This window comes from Orbicella faveolata, unplaced genomic scaffold (genome assembly GCF_042242905.1).
Source record: "Orbicella faveolata isolate gen_17 unplaced genomic scaffold, um_ofav_v1 contig_36, whole genome shotgun sequence".
In the NCBI taxonomy this organism is placed as follows: domain Eukaryota; kingdom Metazoa; phylum Cnidaria; class Anthozoa; order Scleractinia; family Merulinidae; genus Orbicella; species Orbicella faveolata.
Window position 1 is genome coordinate 15,439,172 of NW_028301565.1, and position 18,982 is coordinate 15,458,153.

Consider the following 18,982-nt stretch of genomic DNA (forward strand, 5'->3'; position numbering starts at 1 on the left):
TAATAACTTATAAGGAAAACTAAATAAACATGTACTACATTTTAGCCTGGTGCACAAGAAAAGCCATTCTAGATTATCAGCACAGCGCTCAATAGCCACGCAGACTTTAAAAGTGCGTCTTAAACTCACTTGAAAGCAAAATTTTCTCCCCAGAAGAGCATGTCTGATTTGGTCTTGGAAGACGTTTTAGCGTAGATGACCTTGTCGAAAAACAGCTCACAATAAAACCTGCATGTAAAGAAAACATGAAATGATTACCACTAACCTGAGTATTTAGAAAATAGCCAGAATAGTTCGAGCGCTCTTATTCAGGGGGTTATAACAGAGCTCCTGCGCGCCGAAGGCGACCTAGCGGAGCCCCATGCCCTAGAAAATTTGGTAACCCATCGATGTCCGTACGTACGTCCGGACGTACGTCTGTACGCCACTTGCACTACGCATGCGCGAGCTGAGTCCGATACCTTGAGGAATAAGAGAGTAGCCCATTACTATGGGTACATCTTTGATTTTGGACATCCATGTTAGGTCAATTGACAGCTGTCAAATCAAGGTATCCGCTGACCAGTATCACGTGATCATACCGCGGGCTCAGGCTTAGAGCTCATCGAGGTTGCGTGTTTTTTTAGAGTTGACCGACGCTGCCCAGATACTGGTTTTTGATTGGATCGCGGGCTTGAGCTAGGCTATTACTCTCATGAAGAAGAAGGGGGTACGTACAGAGGCAAAATCTCCGCGCGAATTAAACCCTAGCACGTTGCTGATCCAAGAAAAAAAAACCTTTTTTGTTTTTCTTAAGGTTAAGTTATTGCAATCAGGAGCTTCGCTTTTAGGCTTGGCTAAATCTACATATTCCAGGTCTTCAAAGCTGATTGCACTGGCACAACTACAAAGCAGTTGACAAAAGCAACAAAACACACTTATAGTTTATGATATGTATGCATGAGCCTCACTCATAGGTCAGTATAACCGGCAAATGGGAATTATTTGGACAATATCCTTCAGATGTAAACGCTAAGTTTCGACTTTCAAGACTTAATTGGTGACACCTGTAGTTTTTTTATAAATCGCTCATTCACATTGTCACGTGTTCTGTTTTAAGCGGGTACGAAAAACCGCGACGTTGCGTGACGTTTTTTAGCGTCTTTAGCAAAAGAGTTCGATGATATTCGATCAGATCTGTTGGTTCTGGCTGGCATCGGTTAATCTCTTTATACGTTGCACTGGCAACTGGGTTTAACTTCAGTTACCGTGAAATGCCAATTTATTACTTCTAAATACTACCATGACTAATTTTGCCTTACCGTCGCTTTGGTTTGTCAGTGAGTCCCTTTGCCTCTACAATCCATACTGTCAAACCGATATCCGTCCTATACTGTACATCTCTTGTCGGTTGGATCGACTTCTTGATGCTGTAACAAAAAAGGGATAAAACGGATTTAAGACCACTTAACTACTCCGATCTAAAGTAAAATTTATCTCAAGACTTCCAGTGGTCTCTGCCCACCTTTATCAGCTAGCAAAACGTAATGTTCCTCCCTAATAGCTCCTGTAAAACCAGTTTGAACAACTCAACAATTAGACGAAATTAATTCGCTAAAGTATTTTTCTCATTATTCTAACTGAAAGCCACCATAATGAACACAGAACCCTGACTAACGACGATGGTCAGTGGTTAAAGTTATGTCGGGTGTATGTTACTTATTCTTTTTAAAAACAATTTCTTCGATCACAAGCACAGACACACGAGAATAGATTTCCAACCTCATGATGGCAAGGATATTTCGAGACTAACTATTGTTTTTACCTCGATACTCTTTGCTGACGGACCATTTTGAAATTTTAATTCCCTTGAAAAGTCCGAATGGGTCGCGACGTTGGCGAACTCACTCGGCGCGAATGACAATGTATTCCTTCTCGCACCATTATTTAAGCTTTGAATACTGCTGTCACTCACGTAATACATGAAAGTAAAAGAGTGTTAACTCCCGTTTTTGAGAAAAATCCTCTCATGAGCCTTACGTAACAGCTTAATAAGGCGGAAGTTGGTTTTCATTTCGGTCTCGCTGTTTGAAGACTGTCTCGTTTGTATGACTTGCATTTCCTGATCACCGGTTATCATCTGCTAGTATGACAACTCTGTTCAATGTTTTGCAGTTGTGTTTCTGACAACGTGCGCACGGGTAAACTAACCGCCGCTCTCGGTAATTCTACACGGGAAGAACAGTTTTCCGTCTTATTGCGCCTTCTCTCCGTGGCCGCATCGATCGCTCTCTTGGAACAAGCCATGACGTAAGGGGACGACTGTTGCATCACGCGGAAAACTGAAGCTGTCTTTCGATTGATCATTTCATCATTCTTACCAGTCTGCGATATTGAAAACAGCTAACGAAACAAACTGCTGCTGTTGTCACAAGCCAAACACTTTGAGCCGCTGTAACTTGCTATAAACATTGTCAGGATGGAAGTGAAACCAAAAGGTTTTTGCGGAAGTCGCATTGACTGATGTCATAATAGAAGTAAGCAGGTGCTTTATAATGTAATTGATCCGAGGTAAGGTGACTATGCTATGACGTCACTTTCGGTTTGGATCACGTTCAAAAGAGGATCGACATATTTGAAGCGGATTTTAGGATCAATAAGGTAAGCAACGATCAGCGCGGGCGGTTACGGTAAGCTCGAAATTGCTGTCACGTTAGAACATTGGTTTCCCCTTAATTTTTTTTTTCGTCTGCCACTGATGTAAATACACAGATCTCCCTCAGCTGTCGCTTACCAAATAAACAAATGAAAAGTTTATGACGTACTGGCATGCCCAGTAAGTAGATATAATAGACAGCAGAGGGTGTAATCGACCTCAACGGAAACAGAGGTGACAGAATATTCTCTTTCATTGTCGTCCACCTTCAAAAAGAGCAAACAGACTTCTAAAATTACCAGTATTACAATTAATCGAAGATGACATGCAATTCTTCTTATGTTGCCGAAATCATCGATACGTTTGAAACGCTAACGAGCGAACCCATGTCAGACTTTTTTTGGGCGATTCCGATCTCATTAGATCATATCGGTTTGAACCTTTAGAAGAACTAAACGGAATAGGAAGCTGAAGAGGGACACGAATGGCCAAATTTGAACAAAATTTTAAAGGGGTGTACTACGTTTTGTCGAGCCAAGTTAAGTTAGGTTTTTTTGGTTTCATTTTCAACTTGCAGCGTCGACAAGGATCGTCAAAGTAAACTTAACACTTTCGAAACAATAAAATAACTTTCATGCTGACTACGAATTGAAGTCCGCTAAAATCTTTTGCCGAAGGTTTTATCCGCTTCGTTGCACCAGGACTTGAAACAGCCGTGAGAGCTGATACTAGGCCCAACTTCGCGAAACGCTCCCGCCATTAAATCGCCGGTATTATTTCCAGAAACACAACACAATGTCTCCGGCCCGGGCTCGAACTCGGACCAGTCTATCCAGAGTCCAGCCAAAAAAACATATGGCCACCTCCCTCACCCACCTGTACCAGCCGTGGAAGTGAATATTAGAGTGGGAATAATCTTCCGTATTTGAGAGCAAGAAAATTTGAATTGACTTGCAAATTTTCAACAGTGAGCATGACTTGTTTACCTTACAACCCATTTCTCAAGCTCCTGCGAACTTCGACACGAGAAGTACTTGGTTTCATGCGGCGTGGTTACTTGGAAACAATGCTGCCTCGAGAGAATGCTGGGATGGATAGGGCGGACTGTCACGTGACCACTGATCGATAGGTCCACGCTGTCCTGTGTAAAAGAACAATATCATTAACTGATAAGCTGTTTTCTAAGAGAGGATACAAAACTTGAAACAGCTAAAGGAAAATTTCTTCTTGGAAGAAACCCGCTGTGGTTTATTTCAAATTAGTGCATAACGACGGCATGTTTGATTCTTGACAGGAGGTTTCCCAATACAATTTTAAATTGTTTATCGCATGACTAGTCTATATGATGATCACAAGTACTGCATTGTATCCTGACAAAAAAAAAACATTGAATCTTGTGTGGGATAAGTTAAATTAGCATGGGACCAAGGAAAACCCAGCGGAAGAGAAGCATTAAACCGAATTTCAGCCATACAGCAACATAAAGAACTAAACTGTGGCGATTTTATCATTGGTTATCAATGTTTACTTTTCCAACCGACGAGGAGACAAATACAAAACGGATACGGTTAAATTTATTGACCATAAGACGTCAAGAACCAACCAACCAGAGCGAGCATTAGACCATTCTACACACCAGCTGTAAAAAGAGCTTTGATGTGTGTTTTTGTTTGCTTTACTAATTACATCGAGCTGAACCTAAAATCTATATATAGTTGTGATTTTAGAACTGACGGAAGCTTCCTTACCAATGGAATGTGTTCAAATTTCACAAACGGAAAAGGTCCCTAACGTGACATTCGTTTCTAATTTGCCCATTGTCTCCATGGCGGTACCGCACACTATTGAATTTGCTGGCGAGTAAACAATTTAATGCAATCGCTATATAAAACAAAGGGCTCTATCCGGGGCCGGGTACATTGTTCAAACAATTGATCTCATCACTACAAATATTTCCATAAACAACTTCCAAAGTTACATGCCTGACAAAGAAGACAGCAGTTTACTGAAGTGGTCGTTTCGTTTTCCTTTCCTATTCGAAAACAATACCCAAACTGAACGTTTTGGCTTTTCGTTTCTGTGGGACAAACGCTTCTATGATCGTGATGATTACAATACATTCTTGGGAGTTTGATTTTGGTCTTTGTCGGTGAACAGAGTTGTGCCCTTGTCTGTCGTGTATACTGTTCAGCTGTTTACATTTGACATGCGTGCACAACTGCTCAACGTGGCGGCCTCTGTAGCCCGAACTAGTAACACAAACATGACCCTTAATCCATTGGCTCAAAAGACAAAGTAAAAAGTAATCTTTGGACGTGCTTTGTTAGGTATCATACACGCAAGGAAGACTCTTAGTAACAATTTTATTTCCCACTGACGATTATCAACATGCATTTTTAATACAAATACAGCACGTCGCACTTAACACTAAATATAACATAGCGATTAAAATGAACATTTGAAACCGAAACTTTCCCTTAGTTTCTTCGTTAACGATTTGCGGGAGAGAAACGTTCATCACGAGAGGTTTGAATACTTGGATGTAATGTTTCGAGTGAATAGAAAAGTCAAGTTTTTGGTGAATCGTGAAGCAGAAATATTAATTCAGAAGACTATTGAGGGCGGGATGATATATACGAACGTTGAAACTCAGACATCTGATTGTGTATTGTCTTTTATAAAATGTTCACAGAAACGTAAACAGAGGTAAAGAGATAGCTTGGCTGACTATGCTCTTCAAATAACAACATAAACAGATTTGACTAGATCCATGACCCGTTAAAGACCACTCTAATATCGCTTCTGTACTTTAGAAGCACTACTCATAACAATGGGTTACTTACTGATGTTGTTTTCATTTTGTTATCCAGTCCTTCGTGTGATCTCCATCTTGGGATGGGCGGCGGACTCAGAGTCGAAAAGCCACTGCAAATTGAAGCAGAGATTTACGAAATCACTACAAACGTTAACTTCGATATCGATCTTTCTGTGTCGCGCCCTAAAGCTCATACGGCCTACAGCATAATGACCAAACAGTGAGCTTGCTGTCAAGGCAGATCACTGCTAATTTATACAACTGTCGCGAGCACCCAATAGGCGAATCGGTGACTAAATTCAACATAATTAACTGAGCTTAATAACGAATTGGACGAAATTAGGCATGATTTTTATACGGCGGCTAATTGGGTGAAAAATCAAAGTGTGCTCAAAAATATGGCGCAATAAGAAATACCAACAATGAGCTGAAAAAAAAAATAAAACAAAAAACAAAACAAAACAAACGGTAAAAGGAATACGAAACAAGAACGAACGGAAGTTAATTTATGCATAGCAGTGTCTCTAAGTATTTTTTGGGATCTGTTTAGGTGAACAATAACTCATACTATATAGTCATCGTCGTCATAGAGAGAACATCTTTGAGGCAAATATATTACGTGTTCGGTTCATTTCATGTGCTGTGTCTGGTGTTTGCTGACGGGTTAATGGTGCAGTTCAAAAAGTTTAAAAGTTACACGGCAGATTTGCACGCAAGTTTCAAAGGGCGGAAGAGCTGGTATGACGCTGTGTACAAGTACATGACCACACAACATCTCGATAGATCAAACAAATTAAATAAACGATCCTCCTATGCTCTTGGTTCATTAACAGATTTCTACTGTTTAAACTTGAAAAACTGCAAGAGTGTAAAATGTGTGCTTCATGCCACTCCACCCATTGAGAAAGACACGACACGATAGCAAAAACTGTATACACAAGCTCCAACCCTCCCGTCTATACACACCGGTTATATCAAAGAGAGATGCGCAGGACATGAGAGCATAACAGTATAGCCCTTGGAATTGAGACAACTACGTCAACATCGGAACAGGCGAGGAAATAGAAAAGTATAAACTGCAGCACGGAAAGGGATTGGTTAACGTGTCGAGACTGTCATGTAGCTTCAGAAATCAAAATCGCTCTGAAGAGTAATTTGGGTTTGAATCATAATGGACTTAACGTTGATACAAACGACTTTGCGGGCGAGACAATTTGCAAGAGGCTATATTGAGGAACGTTTGCAGTCCTTGACTAATTATCGTCAACGGAAGCCGAAAAGGCTTTCTCGCGCAATATCTTGGTAGCGGATAGCAGCTTACCGTGTTATGGCTCTGACCGTTTGACTTGCCTCCGACACGTAAATACCAGGCATCTGCATATTTTGTGCAAATTATGAGTCGTTCATGACATCTGCCGTCACATTAATTACCACAGTTTGCTTCTAATTGCTGCAGCTGAAAACTTGCCTAGCACCTCAAGACAGCATATCCGAGGAGAAAAAACTTGGTATGCTTTAATGGAAGATCTTTGGCCTCACGAGCGCTTTCAAATTATAGGAATACCGTTTTAAAGCAATCACAATACCAAGGGATTAGCGCGTTTGTTCGGAATTTTCTCAGCTTTTGTATAAACGCTTAGTTTAGTTTATTAAAGTAAAAAAATTGCTTAAAGACACAACTACCAATAGGAGTGAAGAAGTAATTAATGGCGCCATGCAAAGAGCTTTTTAATGAAGGTAATAACGTATATAAACCCATTCTTTATAATATTCTGTAACTTATTAAGCCCAATTACGCGATTAAAAATGAAATTAAAAACCTCGTGTACAATGGTTTTGCAAAAAATGAATTTCGTGACGGGATATTTACGTGTGTAATTTACGGCGAAAGGAATTTAATAACGTTGAATAAGGGAATTAAAAACATGCAATTGTGGGCAATTCCAGTGTCTTTTTTTTTTTTTTGCTCTGTTTGATGTTTTTTTGCAGAAATCATATATACTAATGACAAACAATGCACATTAAAAGCAGAAGAACCCAAGGTCTCATCTAAGTTTAGTGCTACGCCTGCACTCCATATAGTACCGCCACTCGAACGCTTTTTGCGTGTGTTTACTTTGATTCAGTAGTGAGTCTTTAAAACCTTTTGAGCTAGGAAAGCAATGTTCCAACATGTGTAGTTTAATTTTTCTGCGGGGAGAAAGGGGTAGGGGGTCATAAAACCTTGCTTAGTGGGGTTTAGAGACTTATATGCTCCCACAAGGAAACCTACATTTTCCGGCTAAAAAAAATAACTCGTGCCAGCTAGCTTATTTTGGGAATACGCCTGTATTTTTGTGTCCAATGTTTTGCAGCAGGCCTTCAACAATACCAGAGGAAGGAACTGTGAATGTCCGTGATGCAGCATTTTCACAGACCGATTTATTTTTAGAATTCACTTCCCTGTTTACCAAACGTTTCTCTAGTCGCCCACAGAAACCGCCAAGAGATCTAGGCAAAGTGCATGCATGCAACCATGACTTTTCAGGACTCCAGATCTCTAGAACGAAATCTAATCTCGAACATAAATCTGGTAAAATATAGTGGAATTTAAGTCTCTATGTACGCTTTCACAACTTAACACACTTGGATATATACTCTAAGAGTTTCAGTTACGTACAGCTTTCTATTTCCCAGAACATTCAATAAAAGAACAGTCTGACGACAGAGACATTTAGAAATGCTTTTCACTGACGTAAAATTTGATGCACTTGAGTCCAATCTTTAAAAACTTCAGCAAGCTTTAACAAGTGGGAAATGTCAATAATCTGGATTAGCAATAAGGTAGTCGATGGTCACAGCTGATTAGATGCTTCAAATTGGCATAAAATTTTAGCCACCTGCTCCTGTTAAATTGTGACAATTTTCGGCGTTCTCTCCTTTTCTGTTGCTTTAAATTTGCTAATTATATCGACGCCCTTATCTGTTCTGGTACACCTAAGTTTTTTAACCTGTATATGACACAGTTAAGTGTCAATTCCATTTATTATTATTTTTTACAATGTTAATTATCTTTCGATATCCGTAAGCTTCTCGACTGACTTACCCATCATCATTGCTGGCTCCTGGTAAAAACAAAGTCCTTGAACGATGAGATCTTATCCCATCAGCAATCTTCTTGGAAATGTCCTGTTAGAAACAGTTTAATCATTACACCAGGATTTTAGTTTAGTAACTGTGGCGTTACGTCGCCTTTAAGTGAACTTTCAGAAAATATCAGGTATTTGATAATACTACTTACAAGGAATATTTTAGCGCACGATATTTCTGATACAACACAAGAACGAAAACCGTTTCGTAACAAATTTGAACACGAGCAAGGCAGTTTTAACGCAGCAGCCGTCGCGAGGCTGAAAATTCTCGAAAACGTTATTTTAATTTCCAATAACACCTTTTTAATTAGCTATTTCTGAACAAACTGTATTTGTGTTTGTACCCGTTAATATCGACAGCTACCGTGTATAGACGCGATAAGGCATTGTAAAGGAAAAAATTGTAAAGAGAAATCACATAGAGTTCATTGTCAACTTGAACAAAACACACACGAAACCTAATGATGTGTACAAGTCACTTCACAGAGTGAAACTCATTGTCGAAAACCGCAGGATCATTTAGCTGTATCGAGGTGATATTGGCCTCTTTTTCTTTTTCGGCGCTGTCACACGAAATGTGAATAATTAACAACTTGGAGAGCGCGCCAAACATAGTGAAAATTTTCGTTGCTCAGTTCGATCCATCTATAAAGTTTTGTTCTTTCGCGAGATAAAAACACAAATTAGCAGGTTACAGCAAAAGATGTTGCATACGACTGTCTATATAGTACACCTACAAATCTGTCAAAGTTATTTCAAAGAGATGCAATGCAAGGTCATAGCATTACTTATTCAGTACTCAATCACGAAAATGACCGCACATAGCGCCCGCACTTCAATAAATCTACTTCGCTATTTGAGGTTTCACCGCTAACACGAACACCGAGTTTACTTTAAAAAAATTCCCTGTCACGTGCTGTAAGTCGTAATTTAGAGATTAAACGACTTGCGACAGCGCAGTTAAGCAAAGCAGAGACATTAATTACGACACGAGTTCAAAACCATCAGTAACACTTACCTCAGACATACAGTTTAAAGTGAAATTGTACAGTATAGAATTTGTTACGTGGCCAAATTTTGTCGGGCTATAGATCAGTTGACAGTCGCGTGATTATTGTCTAAAAGTCACAGGAAGATGTGTTATTATAAATTTCAATGCATGCCTTGTTTACCACGCCGCGCCTGTTTGAAGAAATGCTGAGAAACAGTCAGGTCCAGGCTTTGACCGTGAGCAAATCGGAGGTGAAATTCAAAATAAATAAGCTGTTAAGGCATTTATGTTTCGCTATTGAAATTTAACAGACAAAAACGGAAACGGAAAGGACGTCAACGAAAAATCCCGAAAGATTTACGCACAAATTTGTCTAGCTTTTCAGTTAATCTTGACAGCGGATGACAGCAGAAAAAATCCACCTAACACTTGAGTGGTCGGTTTAGATTTAAGGAAAAAAGCCAAAAAGATTGAAGGGATTTCGTCGTTTGGAAAATAATTTGATATTCTCAACGGTAACTGACGTGGGAAATCATAACATAAGCGGAAAAGACGACAACAAAAGACACATAAAGATGGCCTAAAGCTAAGCACAGCTAAACTTTATAATTACATTATGGTAATTTGACATAAAAACCATTAGGTCCCGTGCCACATTTTAGCACAGAACAATACAATTTCTAGATTGCTATCTCTTAAGCTATTACTACCCACTGGACAAATTTGCAATTCCAATTAAATTGGTGCAACACCACAGCAACATTTTTCGTTCAGTAGTTTCCACGACTTACGGTGCCGTAACTGTTTTCTTAAGTTAGACATTGGCGGTAAAATATCACAGTGCCCTGTTATCGACAATTTCGTTTATTGTTTTCGTCATTAGCCCATTCGACAATGTACTGACATAAATGTTCATTCACTTTTACGTCGTATACAACCAGGTGGATGGCACAAAAGAACCCTTAAATATATTAGAACTTATCACATATCTGGTTGATAAGAAGTACCCTCGAGAGTACTGTAACAAAGATTTATATGAATGTGTCATTTCCCTTAAGAATTTTAGAGGGATAAGTTATCGCATAGCTCTTACGAAATGGCAAAAGCGAAGAGTAAAAAAAATTATCCCCAAGCATTAAAATTTGCCAAGGGAGCTGAAAAAAATCCTATAGCATTCAGTTAACATGGCGCCTTAGAGAAAGCACTTATTAATATAGGACGACTGGTAATTGTAAATGTTGGTATGGCTCAAAAGTCTTGCGGTACATGGTGAATAAACATGAATAGGTCTCCATGACAGGAAACTTACACTTAGCTTAAATGATGAACGGCGGCCATTCTGTGTTGCCAATGCGTCTTCAGAGCGGCTCCGGCGGCGTGATAAGCGGTATGCGCGGGAAAGTCCTGCAAGAAATAACAACACTGTCGAGTAAACTCAGTGTTATTGCCGATTGAATCAACACAAGAAGGCGCTGGAATCTGAAGCGCGTGGCCTGATACTGAAAAGCCTTTCGATAGTGATCGAAGGTCACATTAGAAGCTATTAGAGAAGAACAAGCCGGCCTAGGGCAGCTGGCATTCGTTTTCAGACGAGGACAAAATGATGCACGCAGCTTTGCCACAAGACCGACAGAGGGGGGAAGGGGGGGCTGGACAATACACCATTTAAGGCCGCACTAATGTCAATGATGTAGCAATTTTAACTATTGTACTCTTGGAGCTTCTAAATGTTGTGAGCAGTCTGGTAGAAAAATAGTTATCTCCCTTCTTGAATTGAGATGAGACCATCGTATAATATGCCTTAAAATCAGCACACCTAACTTGCAAATCACTTGCTAATTACTTAGTAAAGTACTCCTTATATTTTCCCTCTTAAGATAGAATCTGTATGCACTGGCGAAGTCAAAGGTATATACTGCTTTTGCGTGGGAAAACATCTAAACCTAGTCATATGCCTTTAACAGTGGGTTCATACTATGGTTTTAGTCTGTGTTAGGCGCATACCAAATCAGTCTATAAATTTGTTAAAGCTCTGTTCAAAAATTGGCCCTATTGTTTGTACATTCGCGCTTCGTAATCCGTACCAGTCTTCCCCAGTTTTAACTGTCCCCTCTCGGGTTTGATTTTACTATTGTTATGTTTTCAGTTTTTTTCGACCTTTGTAAACGATACATCAGAGGTCTCAAGGCAATTTTGTTCACTGCAAAATATGACTCAATATACTTAATACGTTGCGACATAAAGCTCAATTAACTTTTTAAAATACCAGGTGTTATATTGAACGAAGAAATCAGAACATGTGCCCACTTCGATCGAACGAAAATTATCATTAGCTTCAATTTTTCCATACGTTATTAAATTACATTCAGATTACTAAGACATAGACAATTCTCTTTTTAACGTCCGGAAGTAAAAATCTACCAGTAAAAGTCATCGATTGCCTCGTCCAGGATTGCATTCGGTAAGTGTTGTTGCAAGACGTTTTAATTTTACTACACTGACCGGAACAAATTTTCATGAGTTATTTGGGTGGAAGTATAGCAGTAAGCACTCAACTTCTCCTTGAAAGAGAAAAACTAACTATTCAAGGTCTTTTGAACGCGCGAAAGACTAATAATTTGACACGCGACCTTGTAAGAATGCAAGAACCTAACTTGCTTCGCTTGAACTGATTCAGAAGCTTCACTTACGCTACAGTGATCGAAGTGACCGGTAGTTATTCTCCAGGGCCCGTCCACACTACGCCGGAGGAATGTACGCAGGTTTCACTCTGAAGACGCAACAAATGTTTTCCGTTCACACTACGCCGGACGAATTTAAAAACGGTGCAGCAACAATCACCGGTCATTTTGGATTTGTGTTTCAAAAAACACTCGGGCAGGGAAATCACATGAGTACCGTGACGTCATCGTTTTCAAAAAGCTCCGTTTGTTTTCTATCCACACGAAAACGAAAGGTCGGCGTTTTCAAACGCCTCCGGTTTGATGAGCGTGTTCGAAAAGCTCCGTTTTCGCGACGGATTAGTGGACGGTAGGCCTAACCGTAGAAATAAAGCTGCGTTTTCAAACTCTTTCGCGGTAGTGTGGACGAGGCTGCAGCGATAACTCAATTTCATTTTCTTGCGATGTAAGCCACAACACCGGTACGAAGCAGATTTCAAGTCTTTTTGGGTCACCTTTCCAGTTTTATGAAACTTTTAGTCATCAAAGTATTTTAATTGACCTTCTTCAGTTTATAGCATACTTGATAGAAAATGCTCCTTATACTATTGGTCAGCGAGGAACTCATTTGCGCTAACCTTACTGGTCTCGTCCGTACTATTCAATAGCTTCACTGGAACAATAACGCGTTGCCTGTAGTTATAGTTATTTTTTATAACAACTCTTCCTTGTTTCATTTTGCTCACGAGGCGTAAGTAATATCAAAAGAACACGAGCGGTTTCGTTTGGGTCATCTTACCAGCATTATGGGTGTTTGATGTTTTTGATTGTGCATTACAAGTTTACAGCATTTTTGACGCTTCTTCTTTTGTGGTGGACGGGAAGTACCTTAATAAATTACAATCTTTAGAGAGGAAGCCACATCAGCCTTAGCTGGATTTCATGCAGGTCCTCTATCCTGGTCCAATTGGAATTTGGAGATGTTGGTTTTTGTTATATTGCCTGTACTGTTGATTATTTTTAGTAACAACTCTTCCCTGTTTCATTTTGCTCACGAGAAATTGAAATTTGGAGATTTTGATAATATTTCACGTCAATTAAAACGACTACGCATGTGCCTGGTTTCTTTTGGATCTTCGTACCAGCTTTATGATTGTTATTTTTTTTTTTACATGAAGTATTATGATTAAACTTCGTCACTTCATAAGATCCCACTTGTGAGATATTCATTTCAAGCGGTCAGCGGGGAAGTTTTTTTTTTCGCATGAGCTAAGTTCAGAAGGTCCCTTCAGCGACAATGTTACCTGCAGCCATTTTTAATGATAACGCCCGGCTTACACTGATTTTTGTGTGGTAAGGAAAGTGTAAAGACCATGCCGTCATGCGCTTTGTTTGGATCACCTTTCCAGTTTAATGATTGTTAATTTTCTCAATTGAAATATACTTGATTAAACGTCATCCCTATACCCAGATGTGAAATACTGTTCTTTTTCCGGTGGTCAGCTTATTAATAGCTTCTGTTGTCACGCCTCAAAGAGAACGCCTTCGTCAAAATCCTCATTTGGTTTCCAGTGAGCGACTTTTTTACTTTTGTGACAACAGAACCATAATAATCGGATGTTGCCGGACACGTAATATTTCATATTTACTATCCGAGATCGATGGGATTATCAAATTATCAGTTTTTTTTAACCTAAACAAGCCACAATCCTAGCTGACCTGAGAAGGAAGGATCTTTTGGTAGACGAACGAAACAATCCAATCATCGATAGCGAGTAATTATATCGACATATTGAGGTCGATTCTGATAAAGTTTCTAGAAACGGGAAAGTTTTAAAGAGAACTTGTATGTAGGCAACAGCAAACACATCAAACAACACAAATTCCGCAAAACATAACAAAATAAAAACAAGGCTTAATATTTCTGTTGGCTTTCAAGTCCTAATATGGGTAAGTTGATTCGAGCTGGAATAATGTATGCCAAGAAGTAACATATTTTACTTTTGAATGAATCAATTGATCAAAATGCTTTCAAAACAATTTACATTGTTTTACCTTTACTTCTAGTCCAATTTCAATGCCTTTTTGGAAATTAAAACGTGGCATAAACGTTCGTTTTAAAAACAGCATTAATATTGGAAGTTAAATTGAAAATTTATTTCAAATTCTCTTTGATAACAGTTTAAAAAGATCAGCTAATTTCTTGAGGAGACATGACAATTTCAGGAAATATAATTTTCCTACTCAAATGATTAATCGCTTCCTTTTAATTCTTTCAAAAACTGTTATAATAATGATAATAGTAATAATAATAATAATAATAATAATAATAATAATAATAATAATAGTAATAATAATAATAATGATAAAAGCTTCATTTAAAACTGAAAGACCGATCAGCGAAGTCCGGGAGGAAGACGCTGGTATAAACCGATGATCAGTATCTATAAATTACATGGTAAAAAACAATAATCAGTCAAACAATAATAAAAAATAATAATCTAAACACTACATTTATGATCAGTCTTGTCTAAATCACTAAAAAATTTAAAAAGTTTAGCTTAAAAAATTTTCAGACTACTGCAGTTTCGATGGTCGTTTGGGAGGTCATTCCATTCCTTGGCAGCAGCGTCCATGAATGTGGACTGGCCCATAGCAGTTTTAGTTCTAGGGAGATGAAGTTCTCTGTTGTCTCTCAAGACCTTACCAAGGAGGTCGGATCGTAATACAAAATAGCCTTGTAGTTGCCTGGGACAGTTATAATCGTTCACGATTCTATAAACTAATTGTAGACGCATATAACGCCGCCTATTGAATAAGGTTGATTAAGCTTCTCTCTCATAAACTGTGTGCATATAGTATTAAACCACTGTCGATGGCAACGAGAAGCTTTCCACGCGAACACAAATATTAAAATAAGACCGCCAAACAGAATAACTAATAAACCTGCAATTTCATTTTGTTATACAAAATCTCTATGTTTAATAAACACCCTTGCGAAACCTGTTGAATCAAAAACATTGCATCAGTGTTTCGCAAGGTCGAGGATGTAACTGGTTGTAAAAAGCGCTTTTCTCGTCGCAGGATGTTGAATACGCAAAAAGCAAATAAAAATACTTTATGACGTGACTCGCTTGGATCGACAACATTATGTATAATTACTATTTGAAAGGGAAATGATTGTTTCAAGTAATCCCTCTTTTAGCGCAATGAAAAAACCGCAAAGCCAGGTCTTAAATCCAGCTTTGAGCCTTTGTGAGTGAATTTGCTAACACCAACAAATCATAAAACAATTAACCTAGACAAGGTGAGAAAGGCTTGGACCAGTTGCGATTTCAAAAGAAACGCCGAAAGCTTACATTAGTTGCCAATTTGCAGTGAAAAAACAGACAAATATTTAACTCTACAAAAAGTAAATATTTATACACTTTACATAACAAATTTACAAACTTCTCCTACAAAATTATCAGCATGCAACCGTTTGGAGACCTCTATATTGAATAAGCCCTTGATCTCACCGCGGCAAGATCAAAGAGAATTTCGGCTCAGTCGGCGTCTTTGATTGACACGTTAACAAGTTGGACAATAGTTACGTAAAAAAACCGCCAACGTGAAGTGAAAAGCTGACGGAGAACAAGGCTACAGGTGAATATAGGCCCCGCTGTTTGTATCATGGGGGTGTATTGTCAACAGAGGAAGAAAATCTAGAAGAAAATGTTTCTATTTTATCACGATCTGCCAGGAAAACCTTTGGAACTTGTTTAATGTTAGTGGTCTTTGACAAAGGATTTAATTCAAACCTTAAAATAGAAATAAACTCAGAAAGGAAATGCAAAAGTGCGGCAATTTGTCGAAACAATAGAAATTGCTTGAGGGTGACTAAACATCATTGCCCGGGGGTTGAAATGATCAATTTGGTGCTAAAAAAAGAGTACTTTTTTTTACCGATGTTTCTGTCTACAGCTTCAGATCTCCGCACCAACTTATGACGAGTAGTTTGGCGTATGTTGCTCACGTTGAATTGCCACTATCATAACAGAACGCAGCATCACAAACAAAGACCTTTGTCATGCTTTACAAGATCAGTGAATGTAAACAAAGACACGGCCTGCTTTGAATAGACATAAAGAAATTAGTCGACCAAGGAAATTTTCGTTCATGCTCGAGTTTGTTTTTGTCATCAGTATTCCAAACAAGCGAGTTTACTCTCTAATTGCTTAAAAAAGCAGAACGAAAATTATGTATAATATAAGGTTATTTAATCAACCTACACAATATCAAATCTTCCGCTGGTTCTAAGTCGAAAAACTCAACAGAGCAGCCTATGAAGACTTGTCGTTAATAATCATTTTGAGATGGTTAAGTCGAGCATTGACGTTAAGAATTGTTCTCTGACAAAACCGCGAATAAACGAATCGCTGTTTCACGAATGGTACAAAAGTTATAGCCACGGCGATGCCAGTAAACTTTAAGCTACCAATTTAGTCGCTGACAGTGTATAAGAATGAAGAGTGTTTATTTATTGAAAGATATTCTTGCCCAGTTGTCCGTTGCGGCCTGTGATGGAGTTCTGACAATGATAAAGCTGCGGGAGAGACTGCTGTTTGAATATTTCACCAAAGTAACACATGACGTAAAAACACGCTTGGAGGCGGCCAGAGAAATCAAATTAGGGGCCATTTCAATATTGTGATACCGGTTTCATGCTTTGAATAAGTCAATATTCCGTTGCTTGCTACGGACACATGATAGATGCATCCAAAATGATTTTTAAAAAAAAAAAAAAAAAAGAAAGAAATGAATTAAACTTGATGAAATTACCTTCGTGTGTTGGATTCGAGATCAGATCGGGACAGTCGAGGAGTTTGGCCTTGATTTTACTTGTTGCAGCCAGAAACCGAACACAATCGAGATATTCCTTGAAAGAGATAAAAGAACAAGCATTAGTCACTTAAAATCTCATGTCAGTAAAGGTTGACGTCTCTTAGTGTTGTATAACTTTTCAGACGAGAGAATTCACCAACAACTCACGTTATCATCGACGAACGTCCTCAGCTTCTTTTCATTTGAAAACAGCACGCACAGTCGGTTTAGCCACTCGCTTCCGTCCTCGGCTGACAGCATGAAAGGAAAAATTCAAACTTGAATTAGTAAACTATTCTTCATCGATTTCCGATTTGTAATTTTCACTCGGTTGTGCAGTTACTTACTTAATATGGTGAGCCATCCTTCCAACTTTTCGGACAACATTGCGACAAATCCAAGCATGTAAAATACCACTTATTTGCGCAAGAACCATCCAAAATCCTTGCCCTGCATGGGGCGAACCATGTTGTTCCTCGATTTTCTCAGTCACAATCTCGTACACTGTCCGATATCAACGTTCATTACTTATGCGAGAGAAACCCTTTCTGTTCTAAAGTGTTTATTACAAAGCAGCCAATCGGAATGCTGCCTTTTGTTTTGGTGATAATTGCCGATGTTTCGAAAGGTTGCGTAGTCGCAGATTTTGACGTGACCTTGTACTCAAATTAGAGGCCATCTAAGGTTATTAATGGGCGTTTGTATCGCATGACCAAGTAAGTACTCGAACAGTTAATCTGTCGAATCAAAGAGGAACAAAACTTTCTCAAAAATAAAGGATATACGAGTGCGTTATAATTTAACAATGTAGCACTTTCATTCTTTGTAATTAACTTGTCAAAGAAGCAGAAAATTGTCACATATTACGATCCCACGGAGGTTCGATTAAGCGAAGCCATCTTGAGAAGTGTTGTTATGCACGAAGAGTTTGCAAATGCGCGCCAGTTAACTCGCATTTTATGTGAGCATATTGGGTTTTCTCAGATGGTCTCAGCTCTTGTTTGTTTGCAATTTGCGTCAAGGCTACAAGTAACATGCTCCAGTAAAACGCTAGCTAACGAGCACAGATAGTGAGATATGGTCGCGCTGAACAACAAAGATGGAAAAGCCGTCTTCATCTCGTAAAGATCTACGAGATTCAGCTTCCATTAGTATGGCCAAAATAAGCAATTGTGTCTTAGGAAAAAACACTTCATTCGTGCGGATAACTTATGGATACAAGCCTTATGAAGGGAAGATAAGTTAAGTGCAAGTACATACACAAAGCGAGATCACTAAGAATGCACTTGGGCAAAGTACTGAAGGGAAACGTAAGAAGTATTTTTGGAAAACTGAAATATTTGTTGTGAGAAATTGAGGTTTGTTCCAGTTATGTAACAGGGAAAATGATTGACTTATTGCGCAAGTTACGTCATTAGATGAGGATCCATTGCTCCATGAGTGGAAAATGTGGCGAGTGTGTTAAATTCAATATTGATTATGAACCTTTGTGAACAGTTTTGATCAAAAATCGTGCAATGACTACACAAAGTTTGCAATAGCTCACAGACCTAAGACAAGATAGAACCACGGACTTCTCAAACATTTCCGGCACCTGAAACTCCACGGCAGGAACAAAATTGCTGGCATGTTTTCATTTTCCGCAAAGATGGTCACTCGTGCTCTGATGTTAACTGGTTGAACATGTTTCCCATATTTATGGAAACCTTTGGTTTCTTTTGTTATGCAATTATCAACAAAGAGTCGTTCGTTGCATAGACATAAAATCTGATTTTTCAGCCACTTTCTGTGCGGTTTGCTTGTCTTTTGGAATGCATGAGAGCGAGAAAAATTAAACGAATCTCGCGCGTTGAGTGCGCTAATACACGGAGCAAGTAATTTAATTTA

General features: G+C 38.8%; 1 protein-coding gene across 4 annotated transcripts in view; it reads right to left on the reverse strand.

Moving 5' to 3' along the window:
• Positions 1-17,645, reverse strand: part of LOC110055929 (disabled homolog 2-interacting protein-like) — a 29,254-nt gene extending 11,609 nt beyond the window's left edge. The window contains exons 1-9 of one of the 4 annotated variants that reach the window (XM_020762363.2): positions 17,443-17,645; positions 17,264-17,346; positions 17,054-17,150; positions 10,882-10,976; positions 8,536-8,618; positions 5,479-5,560; positions 3,622-3,776; positions 1,302-1,409; positions 130-228 (exon numbers count right to left, since the gene is read on the reverse strand). In XM_020762363.2, the coding sequence (XP_020618022.2) occupies positions 130-228; positions 1,302-1,409; positions 3,622-3,776; positions 5,479-5,560; positions 8,536-8,618; positions 10,882-10,976; positions 17,054-17,150; positions 17,264-17,346; positions 17,443-17,500 (860 nt within the window). In that variant the 5' untranslated portion in view covers positions 17,501-17,645. Of the gene's footprint in view, positions 1-129; positions 229-1,301; positions 1,410-1,804; positions 3,591-3,621; positions 3,777-5,478; positions 5,561-6,771; positions 6,959-8,535; positions 8,619-9,599; positions 9,788-10,881; positions 10,977-17,053; positions 17,151-17,263; positions 17,347-17,442 lie in introns of those variants that run through there. The other 3 variants (XM_020762364.2, XM_089274512.1, XM_020762365.2) reach the window with 3 other exon arrangements.
• Between the last annotated feature and the right edge of the window lie 1,337 nt (positions 17,646-18,982).